The sequence below is a fragment of the Pelobates fuscus genome, chromosome 8 (genome assembly GCF_036172605.1).
Source record: "Pelobates fuscus isolate aPelFus1 chromosome 8, aPelFus1.pri, whole genome shotgun sequence".
Taxonomy (NCBI): Eukaryota; Metazoa; Chordata; class Amphibia; order Anura; family Pelobatidae; genus Pelobates; species Pelobates fuscus.
The window spans coordinates 42187664-42211548 of record NC_086324.1 but is presented as its reverse complement, the minus strand read 5'-3'; the positions used below and the strand labels follow the sequence as shown (position 1 = coordinate 42211548).

The following is a 23885-nucleotide window of genomic DNA, read 5'->3' as shown; positions in this document are numbered from 1 at the left end:
CTATGTTAATGCTGCCATGAAAAAAAAAAAAAAAAAAAAAGCAATAAAAATGATATTTACAAAAATCCTGCAGATTCTCTGTAATAATATGACACATGTCAACGTGGTAAATAAACTTCTGGACAAGCTTTGTGTGTGGAGCCATTAGAACTGGCAGGATGCTAAAGCTAAGTAATTACATTACCTAATCAAAGGTTCATCATAGCAACTTGATGGCACATAGAAGGCAACAACATTTATAAAGCGGTGGTATCTTGACATTTTATGACAGGGATGTACGTGGTGTACATGGTATTAACTTGGGAAGTCAATCTTCAACCTTCAGTTATAAAATTAGCTCAGCTACCCATTTATAGTATATATAATAAATCCATGAGTCCTGCCCTCACCATCACAAATGATTCCATGCGCACCCCCACCCTCCAGTTCTCCCTACCCAACCATAAAAGGGTCAAAAAACCCTTTCTTGTGCTTAGCTGATTCAAGCACCAATAGCCCTTGATGCTGGGTCGCTCTCCTCTTTCGCCGACGTCTGCCGATGGAAGGCGAAAGATTCAATGTTGATTCAATGCTTTCCTATTGGGTTTTGCAAGGCGCTGGACATCCTCATGCAAAGTGTGAGGATGTCCAGCATCGTCTCACAGAGTCAAACTCTGGGAAACTGCAGGAAGCTCCTCTTGTGGCTGTCTACAGTCTTAACACAGCAAATTAAACATTGCAGTTTCTATAAAACTGCAATGTTTAACATTGCAGGGTTAAGGGAACAGGTAACAGGGACATTGCACCCAAACCACTTCAGTGAGATGAAGTTGTCTGGGTGACTATAGTGTCCTTTTGAGAATTTCAACAAGTGCTTTGCCCTGTTGCTCTATATATACATATATATTTGTATTTGTGTGTTTCATATGAATATATAATTTATGTATTTAGAAAACGTTTGCCTTTTTTGTAGGTATATCAGGATTGGCGACAAAGAGTGTAAATTTCACCCAAAATTTCGACTGATCCTACATACAAAACTTGCAAATCCTCATTATAAGCCTGAAATACAGGCACAGACAACTTTAATCAATTTCACTGTCACCCGAGATGGTTTAGAAGAGCAACTTTTGGCTGATGTCGTCAACCTGGAGAGACCTGATTTGGAACAGTTTAAGGTAAAGTTTTCTGCCCAATAAGTAATTATTATTGTGACTGGTATTAACATTTAGATATAAATTATTCTATATATTTATTTTCCTTACAACTATATAGTGGGGATATTTAACAACAAGTAATTGACTGACAAAAGTAATATTGATAGATACAAAAGAGGAAGAAGGTGCTGCTCAAAAGAGCTTACAATCTATAAGAAAGTGGTAAAGGAGGAAGAACAATGTTTCAGAGTGCAGGAGAGGTGGATAAATATTATGCTTGTATCTAGTTAAGTTTGCTTGTATCTAGTTAAAGTGTTGTGTGGAGCTTTAATAGTAATTTATTTAACGCCCCACACTCCCAACAATATGTATACGCTTGTTAAAACAAACAAAACCCTAAAACATAACTTCAATTGTTTCTGCTAGTGCTTTGCTCCAGTACTTGTCTTCACTTGATAGAGAAACCGTTTTTGTTCTGCTAGAGTTCCATTCTGTCCCTTGGAAAGTCCTCATATTTCACCAGATCTTAGCAGATCCTACAGAAATATCTTGCAGAGATTTGATGTTTTCAATTTAAGTTTTATGTCTGATATTTGTATGCATTCAGTACACAAATTCCAAATATTAAATTCACCTTGCATTAAATATGTAATAAAAGCAGAATCAAGCTACCTAAGCAACTATATAATCGCATATTTTTATTGTCTGAATGACTTTGCTGCGAAGCAAGCAGAATCGTATTAAATATTTAAAACTATGGGGAAAAAAAAGACTACGTGAAAAAAAAGGAAAAAAAGATAATGATTGTGAGAGAAAATAATATTAATAAAATGCAACCATTTAAATGTACGCGATAAAAGCAAAATTACATTTTATTTCTCCTTTTGATATTAGTCCTGACCTTAACTGCTAAAGGGTTGTTGCAAAATGCTCAATAGTGAGAAAGATTAAAAGGGTAGCAAAGTGTATTCCCATTGTTAACATTGCTGGAATTACAGGTCTACAACTTACCATTTTCTTTTCAGTCTGAGCTCACAAAGCAACAAAATTATTTTAAAATTGAGTTGAAAATGCTTGAGGATGAATTACTGACACGCCTATCGGCAGCAGAAAGTAATTTCCTGGGGGATCCACTTTTAGTCGAAAAACTGGAAACCACAAAACATACAGCCGCGGAAATAGAAATGAAGGTGAGCTAGTAAAAATTTTATCTATTAAGAAATTTACTAAAGACAATCAATGGTTCCCAATGGTGACAGCCAACTTTGGAACAACGGATGTTCCTGAGCTGTATTACCTAATAAACTCATACAGTCTTCATTAGAAGTATATTAACAAGTAAAGAGAGAAGCGCACACACTAAGGCTGGGGGAATTCTTTCACCAAGGTGCTCCAGAAAGGGGTTGCCAGTTCCCTAAAATTTCCATTGAAGAAGATGCAGAATGTCCGTGCACACCAGTTAATTTATTTGGAAAGGCAGTCTTATTTGGAACCAAGAAATAAGAAGAACGTTTAGCTCCTACATGAGCCTTTTTCAAGTCTCGAGACATGACAAAGGCTCATGTAGGAACCAAAAGGTTGCTTAAATTTCTTGGTTCCAAATAAATGAGAAATTACCTGGTGTGCATGGACATTCTGTATATTTTTTTTTAATTGGAAATACAGTGAAAAAAAAAAGGGGCGCAACGTACGTCAATGTCAGCTTAGAAAAAGGCATGGTCAGATGATCACAAGACATAGACATCTTGATCATCTGCATGACACAACGAAGGCTTAAACATAAATTAAGTTAAATAACATAACGTGTTTTTTTTTATCAAAAAAATGATGTGAATGTGAAAAAAGATGTGAATGAGAATTATTTTGAAATTTTCTACCATACTAATATATTCACTGTGGACTCATTTTCACGTTAGTTAGTAAAATAATGATCCATTAAGTATTGTTAATACCAATAGGTGATAGATGTTTGTGGCTACGACATGCTAACCGCTTCCCATGGTCAATAATTCCATTTGATGTGTGCATGCCATTCACGCCATCTCCGCAGATACTGACCACCACTGAGACTTTACTACTTCAGTGTACTTCAGCAGAGAATACATTTTGTTTTTTAATGTTTGAGGTCTTGAAAGATAGCAGTCATAACTAGCCTTCGTAGTATAATGCCTTGACGGGGCTGCTGTATTTGTTAGTCAAATAGCAACAAGTGACAGCTTTTCCTGTTGAACATGAAAAACAGGTGGTTCTTGGTGTTTCACAAAATCGTATTAATCTCTAAGGAAGAAATTAACACTTTATTTTGTTTATCATTTTAGTGATTAAAGGGACACTATAGTCACCTGAACAACTTTAGCTTAATGAAGCAGTTTTAGAGTATATAACATGCCCCTGCAGCCTCACTGCTCAATCCTCTGCCATTTAGGAGTTAAATCCCTTTGTTTATGAACCTTAGTCACACCTCCCTGCATGTGACTTGCACAGCCTTCCATAAACACTTCCTGTAAAGAGAGCCCTATTTAGGCTTTCTTTATTGCAAGTTCTGTTTAATTAAGATTTTCTTATCCCCTGCTATGTTAATAGCTTGCTAGACCCTGCAAGAGCCTCCTGTATGTGATTAAAGTTCAATTTAGAGATTGAGATACAATTATTTAAGGTAAATTACATCTGTTTGAAAGTGAAACCATTTTTTTTCATGCAGGCTCTGTCAATCATAGCCAGGGGAGGTGTGGCTAGGGCTGCATAAACAGAAACAAAGTGATTTAACTCCTAAATGACAGTGAATTGAGCAGTGAAATTGCAGGGGAATGATCTATACACTAAAACTGCTTTATTTAGCTAAAGTAATTTAGGTGACTATAGTGTTCCTTTAATGACTTCCCACTAAATGATTGAGACAAGCATTGAAATAAAATATGTTTGAGACATTTACTCTGTTCTCTATAAATTTATTAAAACTAGGGCACCTTTAAGAAATTATAAATCTCTACTCTCTGATATTAATGAAACATTTCCATGTCGCTGTTTATACAGAGTGTTGATTGCCAAAATGTATAAAAGGGGAATGGTCACTTCTCTGGAATTTACACTATTGAATAAATTGAAAATGTTAAAGATTTAATAAATTACATCATAATACAGTTTAGACAAGGCAAAGCCATGTGACTCCAGGCAATATAACCACTTCAATGAGATGAAGCAGTTATTTGCCTACAGTGTATCCTTAACAAATATATATTTGTGAGATGTGGAAAAAGGTAGAAACCCACAACCTCTTTTGAAATTGTTATAGTGCCTACCATGTGCCTTTAAATATATAAGTAGGTGAACATAACCTTAAAATACCTGGGAAGTGACACTTCGCCTATAAAATGTTGCATCATTTCCCTTGTTTAAGTTGATGCAATTCTTTTGGTTCTGTTTGGAGTAAATTGTTCTTCACTAAAAATTTCAGTGAAAATAATTGAAAAGCGTAATACAATTGTCATCTTTTAGTTCAGGGGGAATTAGTTCAGGGGGAATTAAGTTTGATTCATCCCCAAAAGGGAGAAGAGAGGGAGAACATGATTAGGACACTCTCCCTCATGCACCAGGCACATCTGAAATCCAAGGGCCTCCTCTTGCACTTGACAGACACAAGGTCTTTGACAGTATAGATAGGATATTTCTCTTTTAATTCCTAAAGCAGATTTGGGCCAGAACATGCTATTGTAGATATGTACCATTTTATTCCAAACTGGCAGCCTTTTTATGTGTCAGTGGGGCTTTCTCAAAGGTACACGGCAGGGGTGTCCACTCTCGCCATTGCTCTTTGTCCTTGCCCTCAAACCCCTACTGACCATGATTAGATGAAACCTGAACATTCCTGAACTATGAATAAGCACCACAGAACACAAAGTAGCAGTCTATGCAGATGATCTCCTCTTCTACGTGTCCAACTCTGAAATCACATTACCAAACATTATGGTGGAATTCCGATAAGGAGAGTTGGCTAACCTATGGATAAACTATTCTAAATCCAGAATTCTAAATGTCTCTGTACTTATGGCATGAGCTGACCCGATCTGCCAGAGCTTCCCATTCCAATGGTTGAACCATTTCATTTGGTACTACTACCTGCCATCCCTCTCTTGGCTTGGCAGGGTTGAAGTCATTAAAATGTACTGGCACAATTACTGGCACAATTATAAGGAGGCTGAGGTCACGGAAGTAGGCAGGCAGTTGGCAGCTTTGTTATGGATGGACCCACTACATAGTTCATAACTATCAGCACCTCACCCACTAATCTCAATCAATCTACAGGTACGGAGAGGCGTTGCCTTCCAATAGGAGCTCATGACATATCCAAACACCTCTACTTCCCCTGGTGAATAACCCATCTTTCATATCAGGACTGGAGGTTGCTGCCTTTCAACACTCCTAGGTTGCATATTACTCAAGGTACACCACATAGTAAAGGGGGAGGGAATGAGACCTTTAGCCACGCTTTATGATGAAATTCATATACACACAACTGACCGTGTTTCTGACCTCCATTCCAAATTTTTGTTGCTATGTGGTTTAACCACATTTGAAGCACTGTGTGTGGACTCTGACCTTGTAGAGCATAAGGTTCCACACTTGTATAACATGGTCGAATGACAAACTAAAGACCCCTTACCAAAATTATTTGGTAAGTGGTAGGGTGCCCTAGAGATTTCCTTTACAGCTCCACAATGGCAGAAGATCTGTGATTTAACATTACACTGCGCTATCTCTACAAATTTCAAGAATTGGCTTACTTACTTTGGTATAAGACCCCTTAAATATTATACGCACTAGATCACTATCAAAATGACCGATGCTGGTGATGCCGGGAAGCGGAAGGGAAGTCCAATTATATTTGGCGGGAATGCTCGTTAATCTGCCCCTTCTGGAAAAAACGTATGGTAAAATTTCCAGACAATCCGCTTCTTTTTAAGCCTGCACGCCTTAGTGCTTCACCACACACCCACAAAAAACATCCATATACAAAAAACCCATGACTATCCGCATATTTCATATAGCCAAGGGGTTAATACCTATGTACTGGAATCAACCTAATACCCCATCTATGCAGGTGTGGTTCCATCACATGGAGGAGCTCAGGGCCATGGAGGACCTTATCTTCAAAGCATAATGGAGAAAATAGGTATATGCCACGATATTGGCAAACTGGAAACTCAACATTGATAATATAATCAGAGACAGAGACATTGCTTAGTTGGTATACCAACAAGGGGTGCTGGAGGAGATGGCCAGGTAGCACACTTTGGGACACCTCTCACCCGGGACTTAGCTTTAGGGTCTGCACATATATCAAGGATGATAATCGTGATACGGTCAGAGGGAAAATGGTCCTGTCTTTGGGAAGGAGGGGGTAGGCTCTGACCTGCTTCTGGCTTATTGAGTTTAGCAGTGTTACAAAGATGCATCGAAAGTGAACCAATGATTTGTTATTTCCAAAATGTTAAACACCTAGGAGTCTCGGTGTGTTGACGAATTTGACTTTGGTCCCTGGGTGTCCGACTTTAAACCTTGTTTCTTGGTAATCTGTTTTGTGTATATCTTTAGGCAGTCTTTAATCTTGGCTTAAGCAACACTCATGTCTAAAAAGATGGCCCTTGAATGCATAATCAGAAGTAACACTTCAACCTCCTTAGTCTTTACTGCAGGTAGTAGCAAATACAGCACTCTATGCAGTAATAATTGAGAAGGTCCCTATAGATGTGCAATTAACAGCCGCTGCTTTGGAACACATCCCTTCTGTAACTTAACTGGACCTGATTCTAGAATCAATATTCTACTGTGCTTCTCCTGTCCCTGAATCAAATGAAGTCCCAGTATTTACAGCATGATTCAATTTATCCATTGTTACAATAACGCAATGTTCAGAACAAAAAGTTGTTATAACAAAATATTTTTATTTATTTAAGGATGAATAATCATCACCTTGTCAGATGATAAATATTATCTCTGAAGCCATTCACTGCTATGAAAACATTTTAACTGTTAACAGTTATTACTTATCTAAGCTCTACTGACTAAATCAAAGCTGTATGGAAGTGCAATGTCCACTTAAATATTCCTTAAGTGCATTCATCTTTTTTAGTCTGTAAATATTTGCACATTTATTTGCAGGGGATCCAAGCAATGGAGGTAAAATTAACAGTATTCAACCATTTCAGAATATTTTTTGGAGTCAAGTATGCATATTGCTCCAGAACTACGAGCATGAAAAATGATTTATAATATTCATGGCTTTGCAATGAATATTTTTATCTGGTTTTCTGAACATTAGCTAGCTTTTAATGCAGCACTGTAAAACATTAGAATATTTCTTTGTGGGATAAAAAGTAATAGCGGTTTGTACAAACATTCCCGGCTCTAAGGATTAACGTTTTAAATTACGTTGATGGATACCTGATGTGTTTTAAGGCACATGGGGCGCAAAAGGCATTTTTTCCGCTGGCTGCTTGGATAAGATGAAAATCTTAAATGGACACAGCAATGTGTGTAGAAAATTGCTTAATTACAAGAATGTTAGTGTAATGCAAACTAACAGCCGTGCAAATGGAAGATGAAAATCAAAAAAGGATAACATTCTGAAAAGAACCACATTCGTAAAAAAATGCTTTTTCATAAAAAATATAGGATTTTCTCATTCGGCTAATTAATTATAATATCACATTTAAAATCTAATTTTGCCAAGGCATACCAATAATTTTATTTGTATATTGTGCTAGGAAATATATAAATTAGAAATTGTAGCGGTAAATTAATTTGTGATGTGTCATTATGTTCGTATTAGTTATTGAAAATTATCTAATATTTACACTTGAAATACTTATTTTTATTCGTTTTCCTTCTTTGCAATTTTCTATAAAACATTTTTTTTAAGTGAGCATACTTCAAAGAAGCAGTTTTCTTCAAAAACAGGGTTCTCAAATCTCCAAATGAGGAGTTTCATCCTATAAATGTTATATTGCAAGACTTTTAATAATTTCTCTATTTCTTTATCTCTATTAATAAAATTATATATATATATATATATACAATCAATCCAAGGTTCTGCACATGCCTATCAGAAGTACTTACCAAGGAGCAATCTCCAGCCTCAGGTAAACAATGGTCAGGAAGGAGAGCTCTCACTGGACTTTTCAACCAAGTTCAAATACTTATTGTGAATACAGTCGAATTACATCAACGTTTCAGTCTATCAAAGTCATTCATCAGGATCGTCCTGATGAAAGTCTTTGATAGACTGAAACGCTGATGTAATTCGACTTTATTCACAATAAATATTTGAACTTGGTTGAAAAGTCCAATGAGAAGTTCTCCTTTGAGTCCATTATATATAATAAATTTGTCTAACATTTTAGGAGGAATTTAAATGCGAATAATGAAATCCAAATTTAAGGGCTATATAGCAGAACTGGAAAAATGATCCAAGTCAGCAGTGCTTTCAATTCAGCTACTTAGGCCTTGAACTTGAAATTCCCTTTAAAACACTTTGAATTTTGTTTGGTACACATATTCATTACTAGCTTATTAGTAAAGCAAACAAACATACTTGTCAGATTTTTAACCAATTATAGTTGTAAGGCTTTGCACAGTGTTTAAGATTGAGTATCTTGTTTTTTTGTATGTTGCCTGCAGGTGTTAGAAGCCAAAGTCAATGAAGTGAAAATTAACGAAGCTCGGGAAAGCTATCGCCTTGTAGCAGCCAGAGCCTCCTTGCTTTATTTTATTGTAAACGATCTGAAAAAAATCAGCCCCATGTATCAGTTTTCACTCAAGGTTGAGTAAAATTATTTACCTGTCTATTTTCTATCACAAACTTTGTTGATCCATATTTGTAAATATATGAAATCGAGAAAATTCTAAGACCGAGTGCAATGTTTTGATGCAGTAAATCGAACAGAATGTTCTGTTACTTTCTGTATCACTGGCCTTTTTGCCTCAATAAATGGGGCCAATTGAATCTTGCGAGCTTGTACGCACATGCTTCAGATATACTAACATGTACACAGCGAAATATTTTTTGGATTACTCATTAAGTATGAATTGTCCGGAATTCAAAAATCATGCAAACTGAATTAAATTTTTTTTGGCCAAAGTAAAAACATAGCTGGCGAACACTAATTATTAGGAATTGTAAGTATCCCCAAAGTGCATTTGAAATGTAAGATGGAAATAGCTAAACTAAACAAAGAATTGACTTGAACAGCTTTCCTAAATTTACTATTCTTGCCTAAATTTTGGCATTCACTTAGAACTCTCAGCAATTCTCACTGTGTATTTTTATGTAATGTATTGACATATTAATTGTCCTAACACCATGTAAACATGGTTTATGTATCAATGAAATATAGAGGAAACTGTACGTGCAAGATTCTAATGTCATATAAACCACTGTTTGAAATAATATGAACTCATTTCTTATTTATAGGCTTTTAATATGGTGTTTCACAAGGCAGTTCAGCAGTTGGAACAATGTGAGGATGTCCAAACGAGAGTTAATAACCTCATTGACTGTGTTACATACTCGACATTCACATACATCAGTCGAGGTCTATTTGAAAGAGATAAAATTACCTTCACATCCCAGCTAGCATTCCAGGTACAGTATGTATATTTGTGTAATGAGTCTGTAAGTTTGGTGTTATATATTAGGCACAGAGCATACGTTTATAGGTCCGATTGTACAGCGCTACGGAATTTTGCTGCTGCTATATAAATATTAAAATAATTGTAATAATAGGACAGTCTGCACGCTGCTAATGACATAATATTTTTAAATGCTGTGTTCAATGCAGATATATCTAAATCGGCATTTCTCTGTAGGGCTTTAAAAAAAAACACTCCAAAGACCATAACCACCACAGCTCGCTCATTGTAAGTGCATGGTTTAGCAACTAATAGAAGCTGTTCAAAATTACTTTTATTCCTTATAATGAGGCTTGTGGGCATATCTGGCACCATAATCACTACAGCAAGTTGTAGTGGTTTTGGTGCTTGGAGTTTTCCTTAAACCACAATGCAAATATCCAGAAGCGGCTCAACGCAGTGGAATCTTCATCAGCTGTACAATAATTCTTGGATGCTAAAACAACTGTATACAGCAGAACTGGCTGCCATTATCAGCTGCCGAAATGTAGCTAGTTCTGTTAGACTCTTAGAACCTTTCTCAGTTGTTGTCCGGTTTGTGTTTGTTTTTTGGCTTTGTAATGCTTCTTAGCTGAAAGACACCTTTTGGACTGCAGAATGTATTTCATCTTAAAGGGTTACTCTGAGCACCGTTACCACTTCACTGATTTGGATACTTGGAGTCTGCTATGAAATGCTGCACATCCAGAGTAAAAACCCTTTGATATGAGAGATGTAACTTCAACTCTGGAGGCCCCATTAGGACATCATTAGCCAGCCTGGATCAAGAGTTCAGAGCTGGCTAATGTCAGTTCTGTGCATATTGGATGTTAGTCATCAGCATTCAGCATGTTGGCAACAGACAGCCAATGACAGTACAACCTCCCCCCATGCCTACCATGTCCTCTCCTCAGACCAGCAAGGGGAGTGATGTCAGCAAGGGAGGATCGGCCTGCCAGAAGAACCTCAACGCTGGAACAGAGGTGAGTTTTAGGGTTTATTTTGTTTTGTTTTTTAAATTGGGAGAAGGCAAGATATAAAGTGTTACTCTAAACAAAAGCAGTGTTTTATTAAAAATAACCCTTTAAGAACTTTTTTTTTATTTGTTGAAACCTCTATCCCATGTCTCTGATGCTTTCCTTAGCTATAAAGGAAGTCACTTAGCACCTGGGCATATCCCTTTAAAAACAGCTCATCACCGGCATCTGTAAATAGTCTAAAAATCACTGGCGAGTTGGCAATTATCATGTTATAATATGTATTAATTAGGGAAGGAAACAAGACTTTATTATATGTTAGATCTTTTTACTTTAAGGCTGTCAGTTTAAAGTGAAACTATTTATGAAGTTTCGTTCAATTCTTTACTTTAATTAAAATCAGTTGTTTGTTAGAATACAAAACCTTTTTTTTCTGCCAATAATGCCTTTTTCATTTTATTGGATTAAATTTTCAGGGAAATAATTAAACCAACATTTGAAAAAAATAGAGGAAAGTCTATTTTGTTTAATAGAGAAAAAAAAAGGTTGACTAATGTCCATTTGGACAACAGTTCAAGCAGATCACAGATGTTGGCCAAAGAACAAACTGTTAGGACAAGCGTTCGTATTAAGATTAAATAGGAACAAATTGGACAGGAGCCACACTTCGTGATCTTTTCAATACAGTGTTCCTTGATTGAATAAATCTTTTGAGTTAGCCAGTTTTGTTTTGTTCCATTTTTTTTCAGACATCAAAGTTAACAACAGACATCCAACATTTATGCATGAATAGTCTTGAATAGTCTTAAACGGATGATCCCAATATATTTCATCTTATTTCTAACCTTTACGAAAACTGCATGTGTAACCCCTTTGAATTTTATTTTATCAAAGCAAGGGCTTTGAAAGATGTCTACCAGCATCATAATATACCTTTATTAAGAAGACGTTGGTCCTCGCCATTACAATGTGGTCACTAACTGATCGTATTTACTATGCTGTCCTGTGATTTTTGTCTCAGCCATCAATTGTTGCTTTGTCGTATTTATCCTCATTTTACATTGAAAGATTCACCAGGTTTTTGGGGAATTGTGGAAACGTTGGCTATATTTTTCACATTGAATATATTCTCTTATTTTTATTTATCCATTCTTTGAAATATAAATGCGGTTGCCATTTATAAACATAGTGCTAGAACTATATATTTGCTTTCTGGGAAGTTAGTTTATTGAAATATTTTATACGAATATACATATAACCAAAACACAAAGAACCATCACATAAGAAAAAAAACACTATTACTATTATTATTACTTTTTAATTACCGGTACATTATTTTGCTTGTAAATAATTTATGTCTAGAAATTTGTGTGGGACAATGTGCAAGGCACTAATTAAAAAAAGTATCACTCTAAACTGAGCAAGGGATGATATTTGTACAGGTACCAGCTGCCCGTCTTTAAAATTGCTTAGATGAGCACTTTGTGGAATGCAGTGAATGTATTACAAAACATTAGAAATTAAAATGTTAAATTAACATTAGAAATGAAAATATGTAACATAGAAAACCGATGATAAGTAATTAAGACAACCGTTTTACGATTTCAGCTTTTAATAATGAGTAAAGAAATTTCTGCTCACGAACTTGACTTTTTACTTCGATTTCACATTGACCACAGTTACAGTAGTCCACTGGAATTTCTTTCGAATTCTGCATGGAGTGCAATTAAGGTAGGTGCGTTGGGATTGTCTATAAGTAACGCTGTAGAAATTGGGGAAAAGCCGGAACAAGATTTTAGAGTAGCACTTGTAAATAATAGAAGAGCACTGCTCTGGCAAATCAGATACCTTCTAATCCACCCCTATGCAAATCGTACGTCTTGGATATATCTGTGGAGTTTTATTCAATGAATAAGACTTCACAGATAAATTAAAGATGGATTGATTCGTTCAGGTGAGGATAAAAAGAAATATGATTCGGATGAACCTGTCTAAACAAGTCTAGTAAATAGTACTCTAATGACTAGTGTGCCACAGGGGAGCAAACAGCGGTAACGTAATATTTGCAATGTCTTCCCTCAGCAAATATTTGCCAAAACACAGAATATTATTTTTTGTGCACGCTCCATCAACATTCTAACTATTCCACCCACAATTATTTTATTTTAGAATACGTGTGTTTGGGAATTTATTAGTTATGCAGTAGGGTGCATGGGATATAAAGATCCAAACCACACTAAAATAAAAGTATGTATAGTGCATCCTATTACGAAGTACTCTCGCTCTTACTTTTTTTTTACATTTTATATATTTTTAAACATTGAATCAGTGTAGAGACAGAAACACTAACGTGTTCGTAATACAGGTTTATATTCCAAACACTATAGTGTTTGTTTAAAAGTATTGTTTTTTTTTTTTGTTTTTTGTTTTTTATATTTTGAGATTCAAAATGTCTCTAGTGCACAAATGCAATCACTGGCACATACATACATACAGGCTCACAATCAGTGACCCATGCACACACAAATTCACTGACCTACAAACTGACACACACACACACTGACCCATGAGGACTGATACCCACACTGACCCATGCAGACATACACACACTGACCCATGCAGACACACACGCACACATTCAACCATGCAAACACACACTGATCTATGCAGACACTTGCACACACTGACCCATGCAAACACACACACTGACCCATTCAGACACCCACACTGATCCATGCAGACTGACACACTCACTGATCCATGCAGGCTGACACACACACACACAAACACACACACTGATCAATGCGCACACACACTGATCCATGCAGTCACATATACACACGCAGACTGACACACTAAACCATGCGGACACAAATACACTGATCCATGCAGTCACACACACACTGATCTATGCAGACACACACTGACCCTTGCCGGCTTACACTGACACACTCTGACCCATGCAGACACACTGACACAAATACACACTGACCCATGCAGACACACACACATTCTCTGAAACACACTTACCTTCATTTCAAATATCAGTTGTCTCTTCATGTATTCCTGGCATCCCATCAATCCCTGCTATGCTCCCGCCCACTTGTCCCCACATGCAGTGCAGGGGGCGGGAGCGAGTGAAAAGTGTACCCAGTGAAAGGCCTACTGGGACACTCTGCCGCCCTGCCCCACTTCCTCCTTCCTTAATCCCTACCTCCATATTGATTAAGGGCTAGTAAACATGATGTATAGGTCCATAACACAAACATATATAGTTATGTCATAAACCACAAGGTATTACTAATCCAGAAATTATACAGTTTCCAATTTTTATATACCTACGGAAGGAGGGGTGTCTATATATATTATTTTATATTATATTATATATATGTGTGTGTATATATATAGTGTTTATTTGCATATACATGTTTATGATTTAATTACAATTACTATCGATCCAGACAATGAGTTTTATGGATGAATTTCGAGGTTTAGACAGGGATATTGAAGGATCTCCCAAACGTTGGAAAAAGGTTGTGGAATCTGAATGTCCGGAGAGAGAAAGGCTGCCGCAAGAGTGGAAAACCAAAAGTTCTCTACAAAAAATGATTATGATACGAGCTCTGAGGCCTGATCGCATGACGTACGCAATCAGGTACAATGTAGATTTATGAAGATAGTGCGAGACTCTTAAATATCATGCACTGAATAGTTTTACTACTAATAGTAACCAAGGCTGAGTTGATGGCAGGGTTTTCCTTAACGATTGGTCACCTGTCTCTTTACACAATGATAGTTCTATATCAGGTGTATAGTCACTAGCATTAACTGCACTGCGGCTTCTGTATACTGTATACAGTGTTTTCTGTATGTTCTCCAGATTGTTTAGAGTAATTGACACCGTGCATACTGTGATATCATGATGAACTATGTTGTAGAGCATTGTTATCATATCCCTAATAATATAAATTAGTTTAGCATGCAATGTGTGCTGTGATATAGTAGATTAAAATAATACCATATTTATAGGACCCCTGTAGAGTATAATCTCATTTGAGCAGGGCCCTCAACACCTTAAGTTCCTGTGCGTCCAACTCGTTTTGTTGAAAATACTTGTTTGTTAGTCCCCCCATAGTACAGCGCTGCGGAATTTGTTGGCACTTTATACATAACAATATTAATAATAGGACAAAAGTTAGTTTGCCGTACAAAAATATATCAGTCCTCCCACATGCTTAGAAAGTGGAGTATGGTGTAAAATACAATGTATCGACCAGAAGAGAAGACAATGCAGGAGATATACATTGTAAGAGGTGTTTGTGATGATCCAGGGGACTAATTAAGTCTGTGACATAAGGTAGAAGGCCAGTGGCTATGATGACAAATGCTGTAAACCTAGACAGGTAAGAATATACCAATACAGTTTGGAAATCAAAACCTGGTAACATCAGTGATGGCAGATTTAAACATTCTACACTAGCTGTAGACAACGCATGGCAATTTCAACATATAAATATCTAATTCCCTCATATTAAATGTATCTTGTAGGACTCGCTGGTTCCTCTGATCCCGTGGGTCTCTGACTATATTGTATTAGACCAGACGTAGTCCCTTGACCTCCACTGTGCCCACGTTACAGATTTGTACTCGCTGGGTGGCTGTAATTGTGAGTTGGCACATTGCAGTCGCATTTGGTTGCTGATGTTTCCGGTATAGGTTCCCTATATATTTGCAGGTTACTCGCATTTTTTGATTATGCAGGAACTTCGTTGAAGAAAAATTAGGAGCAAAATACGTGGAAAGGCGTAAAACTGAGTTTGCGAAGTCATTTCAGGAAAGTGGGACTGCTACCCCCATTGTATTTATACTGTCTCCTGGCGTAGATCCCTTGAAAGACGTAGAATCCCTTGGTAAGAACAATCCGTGGGGTTATATTTTAGCAGTTTGTTTGTTTGTTTTTTCTTTTAATATAATTTAATCACAGGCAAACCTCATTAGCCAGCGTCAGCTAAATACCGTACTCCTTTTATGTTACATGTACAACAATTACCTCAATGAATACACACAAGAAACTCTCAGATGAAGAGGTTTACATTTAGTATTCAATATATGTTTACTGGCCCTCATCTTCAATCTTTACAAGTTGTTTACGCAAAATTACCCTGGTATAGGATGCTGGATGTAATTAACATGTGGTAAAAATACACCGTGACAGCGTACATTATTATAATGAAAAACATTTACCAAGGAAATTGTGTCATTTGTATCTTTTTATCATTTACCACTTGTTTTTTTTTTCTGTTGCGCTTTCTTGTTCTTTTATAAATAATGACATATATACACCATTTCACAAAATAACCATAAACAGTACTTTTTACATATTTAAATTACCTTTGCAACAGCAACACTTTATTTAGACAATAGTAGCGATATATTATTTAGACAATAGCATCTAGTCATGAACCAGCGATTTTTTGTTTACTGCTTTGCTGTGTCTTTGATGTTTTCCCGAGCGTCCTGTCGTACATTTCTCATTTGTTGGTTTGTATGAGTGATATTATTGCCTTTTTTTGTTTAGGGAACAGACTTGGATTCACAATTGATTCAGGGAAACTTCACAATATATCTTTAGGTCAAGGGCAGGAAGTTATTGCAGAAATCGCAATGGAGAAAGCATCAAAAGAAGGCCATTGGGTCATACTTCAAGTAAGTATGCTATTTGCCGTTGCAACTCCAAGATAATGCCATAACCGTGTACTATATACCAAAATGGTAAAGAATAGTGGCCCGTTGGTGATAGACAGACGGACTGACGGAATGTCTAATATCAGAATAATAGCATACATAAGTAGTACGATATGTGCAATGTGATTATCATGCAACATAACTCTGGTTACAGAATATCCATCTTGTGGCTAAGTGGCTGAACACACTGGAGAAATTACTGGAAAAGTACTGTGATGAAAGTCACCCTAATTTTCGTGTGTATATGAGTGCAGAACCGGCCCAAACCCCTAAAGAACATATCATACCACAAGGTATTCTAGAGAATGCTATTAAAATCACAAATGAACTTCCAACAGGAATGCTATCGAATCTCCATGCTGCACTGGATAATTTTGACCAGGTTAGTAAAGTAATATAATTTTTGGAGATCTATTTATTAATGACTTTTTTTTATAGCATATTGATAAACCAGTGGTAGACTGAGTGCTTGATTGGAATGCATGGGAAATTGCAAAACATTGTTTAGTGCAGATGGTGAAAGTCTCCAGTCCTTTATAATCCAAGCTAGATGATGCAAACATGCACGAATTCACTACAAATCGGGGGAATTTTCATAAAAGTTGACGTGAAGGTGCTCCTACTTTAGAAATAAACTTTTTATTTTCATATTTTCCTCTATCACATGCATTGTTCCTTGGCAGGAGTGGATGGGTAGGAAAGATTTTGGACTCATGAATATGCTGTTTTTTGTACTTGCTTAAATCTTTATAGTTTTTTGTAAAATATTAAAATAAAAAAAATGTTTTACAGAATGCTGTACCATAATCCTGCCTACTTAGACACATCCCCTCATGCCAAAATACTTCCTTATTAAAGGAAAGCTTGGAGGAAAGACGAGACAGAGGGGATATGATAGAAACATTTAAATACATAAAGGGAATCAACACAGTAAAGGAGGAGACTATATTTAAAAGAAGAAAAACTACCACAACAAGAGGACATAGTCTTAAATTAGAGGGACAAAGGTTTAAAAATAATATCAGGAAGTATTACTTTACTGAGAGGGTAGTGGATGCATGGAATAGCCTTCCAGCTGAAGTGGTAGAGGTTAACACAGTAAAGGAGTTTAAGCATGCGTGGGATAGGCATAAGGCTATCCTAACTATAAGATAAGCCCAGGGACTAATGAAAGTATTTTGAAAACTGGGCAGACTAGATGGGCCGAATGGTTCTTATCTGCCGTCACATTCTATGTTTCTATGTTTCTATGAAATCAAGATACATCATGTAAAAAAAATAAATATATAATGCAGTTTCAATACCTGTACTAAACTGTTAAAAAAAACAAAAAAACTACAGAATTTACATTTTGATGACACTTGTCCTTTAGGTTGACTATGAGAAATCTGTAGGCCATTCTTGTTTTTTGGGGTGTCACAATGCTAAATATTTCTCTATAAAACAATCAAAATAGAATTATTATCTGATACACACAAATGTCACAATATATATTACAGTGCTCTACTAGTACTTTGGAGGGTACTTACAATCTCCCCATTGGTAGCATATAATGTTTGCCTGTACAAATTGTGTAGTTGATTTTGATGTATGCTGAAAACTCTATACTCTGATTTTCCTGTGGGCCTCATTACTGTACGGCTGTCTCGAATAGCCAGAGTTCTTATGACCCTGAGCTTATAGTAGGAGAACCTATCCTACTCATGTTCAATATAAATCCACATATAGACATAGGTAAATGAAGATTAGGTTTGTTGCAGCCTTGGGAACCATCCATATCAGGTCTAGGGTTTTTTATTAGGGGAGCTAAGAGAGTTCACCGAAGCCAAAAATGGAATGGTTCTGTTCAAATGTATGAATCATTTGTTTTAGTTGTAATTGTGTAACTTCTCAAAGTTGAGATCAAGTTGAGCGTATCCCAGATGGTCTACTTGTTACCAATCTTTCTCATTAGCTAAAATTTAGGAAATACTTTGTATGGATGGTGTTTTGCAACCAATATTCTAAAATCTTATTTATGTAGTCCAATGCTTTATTTTAACCTACTTGTCAATGTTGAGTATACCTTAAAGAACCACTCCAAAAACAAAAGTACTTTAGCTTACTGAAATGCTTTATCTGTGAACAGTGTGTCGTCTTTTTTAAAATTTTTACCAAAAATGCAGGTTTTTAATAGAAATTGACACTTTTATAAATTAACCTTGTTAGAACCCCTTGTTACACCACTTGGCTGCCAGTCAGGCAACCTGCTCTGTTCCTGGTTGATTAGCTCAGTGGAGCTAAACTCAAAAGGCAGCAATTGCTCAGAGCCACCTGCCTTACAAAGATTTCTTATTGAGCTGCATTGGGAAGCCTGTGATTGGACAGCCATAGAAAGCCTGGGCAGGATTAGAAAAGGAGGGCTTGTGAAGGCTTCAGACAAGACATTGTATACTTGGGAAAAATGCAACAATAAACACATTCATGTTTTCATTGAATGCATATGTACAAATTGTTTTAAAAAGATAAAACTTTTCCCATTTGAGTGTTACTTTAAATAATAACATTTCCGTAGGCTTAGCTTGATCCAAATTTTATTTTTAATCATAAAAAAAATATTTGTATCATTGCATTCCTAACCACTAGTAACAAATCCAGATTGTACCCTCCAGCAAACACAATCCTCCTATCCTGTGATAGCCATAAGATCATGACTAAATGATGATAATAATGATATTTTTTTATTTTTTTACACAACGCTAACAGTTTACACAGATCCATAACAACTATTTCCATCTACACTGTGTTTTATATATAAAGGTTCTCACTGTAGGTCATATAAAAACTTGACCCTAAACATTCGAACCAGACTTCCTTGCTTCAGTCACTGCATCACTTGTTATAACGATCAATATCCAGATTGTTTTATTTTTTTTTACTAGTGATTGATTTCCAAGTTGTTTGTACACATTTACAGATTGTAGTATTGATTTAGGAGACCCATTGGTATTACACGGTTTTACAAAAATATCATCACTAATTTAACGCATATTGATAAATGTAATGTAGTGAAAAACTAAACAATGTTGTTAAATGCAGAGCGAAATTGTGTTTTGGTTACTGGTTTGTAAGTTAATATGTTGATTGTCATTGCAGAATATTCTTGATCAGTGCACTCGTGAGCAAGAATTTAAGAGCATATTGTTCTCATTGTGCTATTTTCATGCTTGTGTTGCTGAACGTCGTAAATTTGGCCCCCAGGGCTGGAACAGGCAGTATCCCTTTAATTTTGGAGACCTCACAATATCTGTGAGTGTCCTCTACAATTATCTTGAAGCAAACACACAGGTAAGGTGTCTAGAACTTTATCTACTGGAAATGTATGAATAAAAAAAAAAAATATATATATATATATATATATATATATATATTCATTTTCTTATATATATATATATATATATATATATTAATTTTCTCGACAAGTTAGGCAAAATTCGACAAGTTAGTCAACACGGTAAACAACAGAATGTTGTCTTTGTGTTGCCTCTCTTTTTAAATTTTACCCAAGAATTATTCTTTAACCATAACCAATATATATATATATATATATATATATATATATATATATATATATATATAATCAAATTAGGACTCAAAATTAGAATGTAATTTGGCTCCAAGCCATAATGTTTAAGAGACTGTATTTGCAGTGATGTGGCTTGTTACACATACATTTTATATATATATTTTTTTTACTTTACTCTTTGTTTCCGGAGTACAATATTGCAATAATGTGTTTTCTTAAAAGGTTATTTGACATAAAGATTTTTTTTCATTTGATTTTGCCTTGTTTGTTATTATTATTAATGACAGGGAAAATACATTGGCAGAAAAGTAGTGTATTATAAATTGGAAAAAGGTAACAATATGTGCAGAATTTCCTTAGACCACAGAAACAAAGAGCACTTTCCTGCATTTATCCATCAGTATAAGTATTTAAACACTACGGAAAGGGGATTGACCAACAGAAACTGTGAGAGAGGAGTGAAAAAATTTGAAAAAGCAAAAGAACTTAGATAACCTGAGCCATACAAACTCAGAAGCCCGCATGCAATGCCAACAAGCCCAAATATTCTCAAACATAGACTTCATCATTTGTATAATATTCCTATTGACAAGGATTTTCTGTGGTTAAAATACTGGATTTAAGTTATAATAACAAAAACAAGTCATGATCCTTGTATGTGGGCTGAAATCTCCCTTCGGAGATGCAATAACCATTTTTCAAGATTTATTTAATAAACGGATGGTTTTATGTAACAGCGTAAACAGAAAAGTAAATTAATCTCTTCATCGTTGAGTTCCAGGACGGAATTTACCATCCAGCACGTTCTGTTTCAGGTTCCTTGGGAAGATCTCCGTTACTTATTTGGGGAGATTATGTATGGTGGTCACATCACTGATGACTGGGACAGAAGATTATGCCGCACATACTTAGAAGAATACATGCAATCCAACCAGGTAATATTAAAACTTCTAGAAAATATATTTTTTTCAGAGCTAGAGCTCCCTCTTCTGGTGACAACACTATTGCAAAGCATTTTTTTTTTTATAATACAGCAAATTACAATCTGAGCTGCAATCTGCAATTGGAACATAATTGAATAATTTTGGTCACTCAATATTAGCATATATATCTTATTTCATAGAATGTAGCTTTTATGATATTCATCAAAGCAGGAATTTTAGAAAATTGACAAGAGAATTGCAAATTTTAAGATAAAATAACTGAGCTGAATAACGCTTTTGAATTTGATTATTTTGATCTGTGATATGAAACAATAAAAGTCAATTCTTCACAGTTTCCAGTTATGTGAATAGACCTCACTTAACGGGAATAATATATTGAGGTGAATATTTTTAGTTATATCAAGGGTAAAATATTATTAAAAAGGTCTTTCTAAGCATCATTACCTGGTCCCTCTGCTGCTGATTGGTTAATGTAGAGTTGCGTTTCTGCATTAACCGTTAACGCTAGGCATAGGGTAGTGGATTAACCCAGCTCCAGGAATCTCAATTTATCATTTCTGTCCAAAGTTGGATAGCACAGTGTGAAAATTCCCTTCAGCATTAGCTGGGCTGCAGCATTGGGGTTAATTTTAAATGCCAGGAGAGCCCTATTTTTTATCAAACCTGTTGGAAAAACCAACCAGGTAAGGCTTCCAAAGAAATGTAATAGTTGTGGTCTTTACAGTGCAACTTTAAGGTACCAATGTTTCCAAAAATAGTTTTTTATAGAAACACCTTTTTTTCTAGCTGAAATTTTACATTTTACAAATTGAAAATTTGGGAAAGGACTATGTTTTGAAACATTAACTTATTTTACCAAGCAATGACCAATTGTAACTATTACTATTAAAGGGACACTATAGTCACCAAAACAACTTTAGCTTAATAAAACCATGTTGGTGTATAAATCATGTCCCTGCAGTCTTACGGGAGATAAATCACTTTATTTATGCAGCCTTAGTCACACTTCCCTGTATGTGACTGACACAACCTTCCTAAACACTTCCTGTAAAGAGTCATCTCATGTTTATACTTCCTTTATTGCAAATTATGTTTAATGTTAAATTTCTTCTACTCTTCTAATAGCTTTCTAGACCCTGCAGCCTCCTGTATGTAAGTAAAGTTCAGTTTACAGAGCAGGAGATAAACACTTTTAACCCCTTAAGGACACATGACGTGTGAAATGTCATGATTCCCTTTTATTCCAGAAGTTTGGTTAAGGGGTTAAAATAAGTTACATCTTGTTAAAAATTAAACCACTTTTTTCATGCAGGCTCTAGGAGTCACAGCTAGGGGAGGTGTGACCATGGCTGCATAAGCAGAAACAAAAGTGATTTAACTGCAAACAATTGAGCAGTGAAACTTCAGAGGCATGATCTATACACCAAAACTTCTTCATTAAGCTAAAGTTGTTTTGATGATTATAGTGTACTATTATACTATTATAACTGTGGGATTTACACTTGGGTGTCTTATGTTGGTGTCTCATAGTAATGACGGCTAATTGTGTGATGGCTAATGCTTGTGTTTTAAAATCAACTTGATGCTCAGTCAGCTTATATTAACTTACAATACCAACTTACTACAAAAACAGTATATCATATAGCCAGTGCCAGTTCTCTTGACACAATATGGCACATAACCAGTATCACCATATGACACATAGCCAATGTCAGAATACATCACATAGCCATTACCGGCTCCCTTGAAACAATATGTCACACAACCAGTGACAGTGTCTACAATATCAATAGCATTAGCACTGTTGATGTTCAAAAGAACCGGTAAGTAGCAGGTTATCAGTGAGTACAATTTGAGAAAAGTAGTAATGAGGTTTAAAATGTAAAACTCTGAAACTTTATCGATAAGCAGTGCAGTGCAAAAAAATTACAATACAACATGCCTTCAGCTCTGTAACAAGAACATTTTATACACAATCATTAACCTGTGCACAATGTATCCACAGTTCTACAGATATGCTGCTGATGTGCGTGTCTGTTGTTAAAATCCCTCAGACACTCTGCGGGTCTTGGAAGCAATAAAACTAAATAACAACCATGTCACAGGATCAATGTAGGCTGTATGTGGCTCATTTAATTGTGAGTCTGAATTATCCCTGAAAATGGCCAAATTATACATTTTGTTAATCTTCCTTATTGCTGCCATTTCCCGCACTCCATAGTATTTAAGATACCTCCAGCTCTCAGAGTGATAATCATGGCCTGTGCAGCTACTGTACCAGTGGGGGAGGAGATTCCCACTGAAATAAACATTTACAGAGAAATTTGCTAAATATAAGTGATTATAACCATAGAGTAATTCATTTCAATGTGCGGAGCATCATACTCCATCATGAAAAACGTAAAAAAAAAAAAAAAAAAAAATAGGAAATCATACAAATATCCTTTCTTATATCTGCATCACAATAAATTCAGGGGCTGGAAGAAAGTTGTGTTAGGTAAGCAGGTGGAAGGTCAAGATTTAGAGACTCGTATAAAATTCTAGATTGTGGAATGTTTCATAAAGTCGAGATGAGCACATCGCGTGAATACAGGGACGTGGCAATTAAAATATTGCACACGCAAATTGTTTTAGTTTTTTTTAATTGCCATTTACCATCCCCTGGCTGGGTGAGGATAATGTGATTTGTAGGTCACGCACCATTACACGATTGCTAGTTCAAGATGTCTGCAGGGCTGCTTGTTTACTGTTACTGATTAGTAATAATATTTGAGGTAGTACTTTTATAGAGTACTAGAAATCGATTCGATTAACTGTCAAAATAAAGTTATTTTTACATTTTATATCAAAG

At 35.8% G+C, this 23885-nt stretch overlaps 1 protein-coding gene across 1 annotated transcript in view; it reads left to right on the top strand.

The window, feature by feature from the left end:
- Window positions 1-23885, top strand: part of LOC134571235 (dynein axonemal heavy chain 11-like) — a 260314-nt gene that overhangs the window by 199510 nt on the left and 36919 nt on the right. The window contains exons 65-75 of the mRNA XM_063429407.1: window positions 953-1157; window positions 2162-2326; window positions 8814-8954; window positions 9607-9777; window positions 12389-12511; window positions 14242-14435; window positions 15542-15690; window positions 16359-16486; window positions 16680-16907; window positions 19661-19852; window positions 20906-21025. Of these exons, the coding sequence (XP_063285477.1) occupies window positions 953-1157; window positions 2162-2326; window positions 8814-8954; window positions 9607-9777; window positions 12389-12511; window positions 14242-14435; window positions 15542-15690; window positions 16359-16486; window positions 16680-16907; window positions 19661-19852; window positions 20906-21025 (1816 nt within the window). The remainder of the gene's footprint in view (window positions 1-952; window positions 1158-2161; window positions 2327-8813; window positions 8955-9606; window positions 9778-12388; window positions 12512-14241; window positions 14436-15541; window positions 15691-16358; window positions 16487-16679; window positions 16908-19660; window positions 19853-20905; window positions 21026-23885) is intronic.